Source organism: Babylonia areolata, chromosome 29 (genome assembly GCF_041734735.1).
Source record: "Babylonia areolata isolate BAREFJ2019XMU chromosome 29, ASM4173473v1, whole genome shotgun sequence".
In the NCBI taxonomy this organism is placed as follows: domain Eukaryota; kingdom Metazoa; phylum Mollusca; class Gastropoda; order Neogastropoda; family Buccinidae; genus Babylonia; species Babylonia areolata.
Window position 1 is genome coordinate 7,166,016 of NC_134904.1, and position 7,500 is coordinate 7,173,515.

Sequence of the window (7,500 nt, forward strand, 5' to 3'; positions counted from 1 at the left end):
CTTAAGGACTTCTAGGTGTACACAATACAGCAACACATGTTCCGGTGCACAGTGGATTCTTAAGGACTTCTAGGTGTACACAATACAGCAACACATGTTCCGGTGCACAGTGGATTCTTAAGGACTTCTAGGTGTACACAATACAGCAACGAATGTCCCGGTCACAGTGGATTCTTAAGGACTTCTAGGTGTACACAATACAGCAACGAATGTCCCGGTCACAGTGGATTCTTAAGGACTTCTAGGTGTACACAATACAGCAACGAATGTCCCGGTCACAGTGGATTCTTAAGGACTTCTAGGTGTACACAATACAGCAACACATGTTCCGGTGCACAGTGGATTCTTAAGGACTTCTAGGTGTACACAATACAGCAACGAATGTTCCGGTGCACAGTGGATTCTTAAGGACTTCTAGGTGTACACAATACAGCAACGAATGTTCCGGTGCAGGGTGGATTCTTAAGGACTTCTAGGTGTACACAATACAGCAACACATGTTCCGGTGCAGAGTGGATTCTTAAGGACTTCTAGGTGTACACAATACAGCAACGAATGTCCCGGTCACAGTGGATTCTTAAGGACTTCTAGGTGTACACAATACAGCAACGAATGTCCCGGTCACAGTGGATTCTTAAGGACTTCTAGGTGTACACAATACAGCAACGAATGTCCCGGTCACAGTGGATTCTTAAGGACTTCTAGGTGTACACAATACAGCAACACATGTTCCGGTGCACAGTGGATTCTTAAGGACTTCTAGGTGTACACAATACAGCAACACATGTTCCGGTGCACAGTGGATTCTTAAGGACTTCTAGGTGTACACAATACAGCAACACATTGTCCGGTGCACAGTGGATTCTTAAGGACTTCTAGGTGTACACAATACAGCAACACATTGTCCGGTGTACAGTGGATTCTTAAGGACTTCTAGGTGTACACAATACAGCAACACATGTTCCGGTGCACAGTGGATTCTTAAGGACTTCTAGGTGTACACAATACAGCAACGAATGTTCCGGTGCAGGGTGGATTCTTAAGGACTTCTAGGTGTACACAATACAGCAACACATGTTCCGGTGCAGGGTGGATTCTTAAGGACTTCTAGGTGTACACAATACAGCAACGAATGTTCCGGTGCAGGGTGGATTCTTAAGGACTTCTAGGTGTACACAATACAGCAACACATGTTCCGGTGCACAGTGGATTCTTAAGGACTTCTAGGTGTACACAATACAGCAACACATGTTCCGGTGCAGGGTGGATTCTTAAGGACTTCTAGGTGTACACAATACAGCAACGAATGTTCCGGTGCAGGGTGGATTCTTAAGGACTTCTAGGTGTACACAATACAGCAACACATGTTCCGGTGCAGGGTGGATTCTTAAGGACTTCTAGGTGTACACAATACAGCAACGAATGTTCCGGTGCACAGTGGATTCTTAAGGACTTCTAGGTGTACACAATACAGCAACGAATGTTCCGGTCACAGTGGATTCTTAAGGACTTCTAGGTGTACACAATACAGCAACACATGTTCCGGTGCAGGGTGGATTCTTAAGGACTTCTAGGTGTACACAATACAGCAACACATGTTCCGGTGCAGGGTGGATTCTTAAGGACTTCTAGGTGTACACAATACAGCAACACATGTTCCGGTGCACGGTGGATTCTTAAGGACTTCTAGGTGTACACAATACAGCAACACATTGTCCGGTGCACAGTGGATTCTTAAGGACTTCTAGGTGTACACAATACAGCAACACATTGTCCGGTGCACAGTGGATTCTTAAGGACTTCTAGGTGTACACAATACAGCAACACATGGTCCGGTCACAGTGGATTCTTAAGGACTTCTAGGTGTACGCAATACAGCAACACATGGTCCGGTCACAGTGGATTCTTAAGGACTTCTAGGTGTACACAATACAGCAACACATGTTCCGGTGCAGGGTGGATTCTTAAGGACTTCTAGGTGTACACAATACAGCAACACATGTTCCGGTGCAGGGTGGATTCTTAAGGACTTCTAGGTGTACAAAATACAGCAACACATGTTCCGGTGCACAGTGGATTCTTAAGGACTTCTAGGTGTACACAATACAGCAACGAATGTTCCGGTCACAGTGGATTCTTAAGGACTTCTAGGTGTACACAATACAGCAACACATGTTCCGGTGCACAGTGGATTCTTAAGGACTTCTAGGTGTACACAATACAGCAACACATGTTCCGGTGCAGGGTGGATTCTTAAGGACTTCTAGGTGTACACAATACAGCAACACATGTTCCGGTGCAGGGTGGATTCTTAAGGACTTCTAGGTGTACACAATACAGCAACACATGTTCCGGTGCACAGTGGATTCTTAAGGACTTCTAGGTGTACACAATACAGCAACACATGTTCCGGTGCAGGGTGGATTCTTAAGGACTTCTAGGTGTACACAATACAGCAACACATGTTCCGGTCACAGTGGATTCTTAAGGACTTCTAGGTGTACACAATACAGCAACACATGTTCCGGTGCAGGGTGGATTCTTAAGGACTTCTAGGTGTACACAATACAGCAACGAATGTTCCGGTCACAGTGGATTCTTAAGGACTTCTAGGTGTACACAATACAGCAACACATGTTCCGGTGCACAGTGGATTCTTAAGGACTTCTAGGTGTACACAATACAGCAACGAATGTCCCGGTCACAGTGGATTCTTAAGGACTTCTAGGTGTACACAATACAGCAACACATTGTCCGGTGCACAGTGGATTCTTAAGGACTTCTAGGTGTACACAATACAGCAACGAATGTTCCGGTCACAGTGGATTCTTAAGGACTTCTAGGTGTACACAATACAGCAACACATGTTCCGGTGCAGGGTGGATTCTTAAGGACTTCTAGGTGTACACAATACAGCAACACATGTTCCGGTGCACAGTGGATTCTTAAGGACTTCTAGGTGTACACAATACAGCAACACATGTTCCGGTGCACAGTGGATTCTTAAGGACTTCTAGGTGTACACAATACAGCAACGAATGTTCCGGTGCAGGGTGGATTCTTAAGGACTTCTAGGTGTACACAATACAGCAACGAATGTTCCGGTGCAGGGTGGATTCTTAAGGACTTCTAGGTGTACACAATACAGCAACGAATGTTCCGGTGCAGGGTGGATTCTTAAGGACTTCTAGGTGTACACAATACAGCAACACATGTTCCGGTGCACAGTGGATTCTTAAGGACTTCTAGGTGTACACAATACAGCAACACATGTTCCGGTGCACAGTGGATTCTTAAGGACTTCTAGGTGTACACAATACAGCAACACATTGTCCGGTGCACAGTGGATTCTTAAGGACTTCTAGGTGTACACAATACAGCAACGCATGTTCCGGTGCAGGGTGGATTCTTAAGGACTTCTAGGTGTACACAATACAGCAACACATGTTCCGGTGCAGGGTGGATTCTTAAGGACTTCTATGTGTACACAATACAGCAACACATGTTCCGGTGCACAGTGGATTCTTAAGGACTTCTAGGTGTACACAATACAGCAATACATGTTCCTGTGCACAGTGGATTCTTAAGGACTTCTAGGTGTACACAATACAGCAACACATGTTCCGGTGCACAGTGGATTCTTAAGGACTTCTAGGTGTACAAAATACAGCAACACATGTTCCGGTGCAGGGTGGATTCTTAAGGACTTCTAGGTGTACACAATACAGCAACACATGTTCCGGTGCAGGGTGGATTCTTAAGGACTTCTAGGTGTACACAATACAGCAACGAATGTTCCGGTGCACAGTGGATTCTTAAGGACTTCTAGGTGTACACAATACAGCAACACATGTTCCGGTGCAGGGTGGATTCTGGGACGAGTGACAGACAGACAGACAGATAGACAGACAGACAGACAGACAGACACTGAACGAAGACATTCCACACCCAGACAAGAAATAACACACATAATCACACACACACCTACGCCATACACACCATCGCTTTCCTCATTTTCACCCATCCTATCCTCTCTCTTCTCTCTCTCTCTCTTTCACTTTCTCTCCCTCTCTCTTTCACACACACACTCTCTCTCTCTCTCTCGCCATATACACACCCACCCACTCCTAAACACACACACACACACACACACACACACACACACACACACTCACCTCGCGGGTAGCTCTGCCGGGGGTCCACCTCCACCTCCCCATCCGTGGTGGGCCGGGTGAGACCCGCAGGTATCATCCTCTCCACCCGGGACACGAAGCGGTTCAGGTTGCCCACCGCGCCGTCCACCACGCGCAGCGACTCGTTCAGATAGCGCACGTCCCCGCGCGTATGGTTCATCTCGAAGCGCAGCACCTCCAGGTTGGAGCTCATGAGGGACAGAGCCTCCTTGGTCTGCAGCACGTCGGAGCTGAGCGCCAGCATCATCTTGTCCAGATCCTGCAGCCTGGAGGCCGTGGACGACGCCTCGTTCTGCAAGGCCAGCGCGCGCTCCTTCTCCACGTTGACCTGCCGCAGGTAGCGGTTCTCGAAGTCCTCCAGGCGTTCTTCAATCAGCTGGTCCACCTCCTTCATGAACCGCTTCACGCACTTGCAGCGGCGGTTACGTCGCCGGTGACGTCTCACCTCGTCGCGGGATGAGGACCCCGAGTTGTCGTGTGAAGAGGAGGCACCTCGTGAGTCTTGGCGCGGAGGGTTCGCGATGGCGGTGACGTTCTGTTGGCTGTGTGCGTCCGGGACGGTGGTGGTGGTGGTGGTGGTGGTGGGCATTGTGGTGATGGGAGCGAACTGATCGTCGTCGTCGTCGTCGTCGTCGTTTCGAGCCACTTGTGAGAGGGAGTTGTAAATTGGTGACACCTGCAGCGACTGGACGACCAGCGTGCAGAACACACACCACGCCAGCAGCTTGGTGCTTCGTGTGGACGCCATTGTCGTTGTTTTCTTCTTGTTCTTGTTGTCCTCGAATCTTCACAATACTTTTTTAATGCTGTGAATTAACAGACAAACAACGCTGGGCTTACGCTGAATAATTCACTGGATAACTTGCCTTGCCAAGTATGCTGTGTCAGGGAAACTGATCAGAGCTGAGCACACCACGGTGACAACACTTTGTCCTCCTTTAACCTGCGAGATAGGGGGAGGAAAACTTCCGTCAACAGGTGATGCACTGGAGAAACCCAAACCCCAAATGATTCAACCACCACACTTTATAAGGTATCCGGCACGTACAAACTAAGCACACCTTTTTTGCCACTAATCAGTCACACTTTCAGTCGAACTTTCTCTTTTTCAAGGTTTCTATTTCTTCGTTAGTTATTATGTTTGTTTTAATCCAACTGAGGCACAAGGTAAAGTTCACAATTTGTTTAATCAGAATATGATTTCCATCATTCCTCACGACGTTCCAAACATGTTGGCTTTATTGATTTAATTAACGCACCATTTGCAAACTTGACAAGCCGAGAACTGCACCACGAAACCAATTCTTCCTGACAGCAAAACTTGTGAATAGCACCAGTCACAGTGTTCACTGCCTTGTATAACTATGTGTGTTTTCCCAGCACAGCTGTTGTTGCCGCAACCCAGTTACGAAGCAAAAACACTGACGGTTCGGGTTTTTTTTAATGGGGGTTAAGTGATCGACGACACCTCTGCACACACACAGACACACACACACGGGGCAAATCTGCTGCCTTGGTCGTTATCCAACTCACTACTCGCGGGTGTCGAAAGACACCCCACCACAAAATCAGATTTCACTACAAACTGAAAGATGCTGCAGCCGCCAAAAGCTTTACGGGGCTGTTCCAATTGCCCTGCCCAACTCCACTGCTTGGGATTCTTTGTCAAACAAGATTACCATACCAAAAAACAAAAAAACAAAAAAACCCCAAACAAAACAAACAAAAAACTCCTCTCTCCCCCCTCCTCCTTTTCCCGCAGCCTCCCCTCTCGTCACCCACAAGAACACACAACGAGAACTAACGAATGCGAGAGCTTGTTTGGCGTGCCAAGCCCCTTGTCTCAGCCCAAACAATGCGGAACCACAGTGATATACACTCGCACACGTTTCGGTGTTGGGTGACGGTTTATTTTATTACGGTGTTCCAGCTCGCGGGAGAACTCTCGCTCTTCGCACATCGCCCGAACACAAATTCCGACGTGACAGGGAAACTACAGCCACGTTCACAGACTGATCCAATTCTTTTCCCCGACACAAGCAAAAAAAAAAAAAAAAAAAAATCGCCGGGTCCTATTCAAGGGTGGGGGTGGGTGGGAGGGAGCCGTGCACAAAGAACCAGCTTGGTCCACAAGCGTCGTGTCTGAACGAACGCGACAGAGTTGTCTGCTCCCCCGGAAGTGGTCTCTTCGTCAGGGTGACGTCACGACACGGCGACTTCCGGTGGTCGGTTAAGCAGGAGGCGGAGTTACTTGGCTGGGAACAATGGCTTCTGGAACACACACAACAAGTGAACGTGTCAGAGATGAGGGGTGGTCACTGCTAACATCTTTTATTTATTTTTATTTTTTATTTTTTTTAATTTTTTTTTTTTAATAGGAGTCTGCTGTGTTGTTGTTGCTGTCGTCTTCATTGTTGTTGTTGTTGTTATTATCATCATCATCATCATCATCATCATCATCATCATCATCATCATCATCATCGTTAGTAATAGTAGTAGTAGTAGTAGTAGTAGTAGTAGTAGTAGTAGTAGTAGTAGTAACACCCCTTTCCTTTTCCTTCTTTCTTTCTGTTTTCTGTCTTCCTTGTTTCTTTCATCTTGCCCTGTCCTTGTTCGAAAGGACGTCCTTCCCTCCCCTCTTCTTCCTGCCATATATGTGCATGTGTAGTTGTGACGTCGATAGTTTGACAGCATTTTTGTCTGCCCCTACACTGTGAATGGTCTTAGGGCAGAAATTGTTTGGAATAATATTGATGAAGTCTAATAATGCAACACACACAATCAAGTAAAACACGAAAGAAAAAAACCCGAAAAAACAAACCAAAAAACAAACCAAAACAAAACAAAACAAGAAAAAAACCTAGCACACAAGTATGCAAACAGTAAGGAACATAAATGATGACATGACTGTATGAAATAGCGAAATCATATTGTTAGAATAATCAAAGCTTTATTTTCCATCACTTTCGTTTCAAATCTTTTTTTTTCTTTTTTTTCCTATACGTGAGACTGTTTCATTATAAGGACCGTTCGTTTCCTATTCTTTATGTATTTTCTGATTCATTCTATTATTTATTATTTTATGACAAACTCCAACGACTCTGTGTGTTTTTGATTAATTTTAAAAGGTCACTGCTTTAAACATCACAAAACACAAACCTCACACACACAGCAATCAATGACTTCGGCCAACTGGTACTGGGCCAATCAGGATCATCAGTTTAGTGACAGGCTGATCGGCATATACTTACGGTGATACATTATAGTCACATGCACATCTCACAGCAATCTCTCTCTCTCTCTCTCT

The 7,500-nt window shown here is 46.2% G+C and overlaps 1 protein-coding gene across 1 annotated transcript in view; it reads right to left on the bottom strand.

Annotated features, from left to right (window-relative positions):
- Nucleotides 1-7,500, bottom strand: part of LOC143274599 (angiopoietin-related protein 7-like) — a 213,148-nt gene that overhangs the window by 179,879 nt on the left and 25,769 nt on the right. Inside the window, exon 2 of the mRNA XM_076578462.1 lies at nt 4,176-6,464. Coding sequence (XP_076434577.1) covers nt 4,176-4,941 — 766 coding nt within the window. The 5' untranslated portion in view covers nt 4,942-6,464. The remainder of the gene's footprint in view (nt 1-4,175; nt 6,465-7,500) is intronic.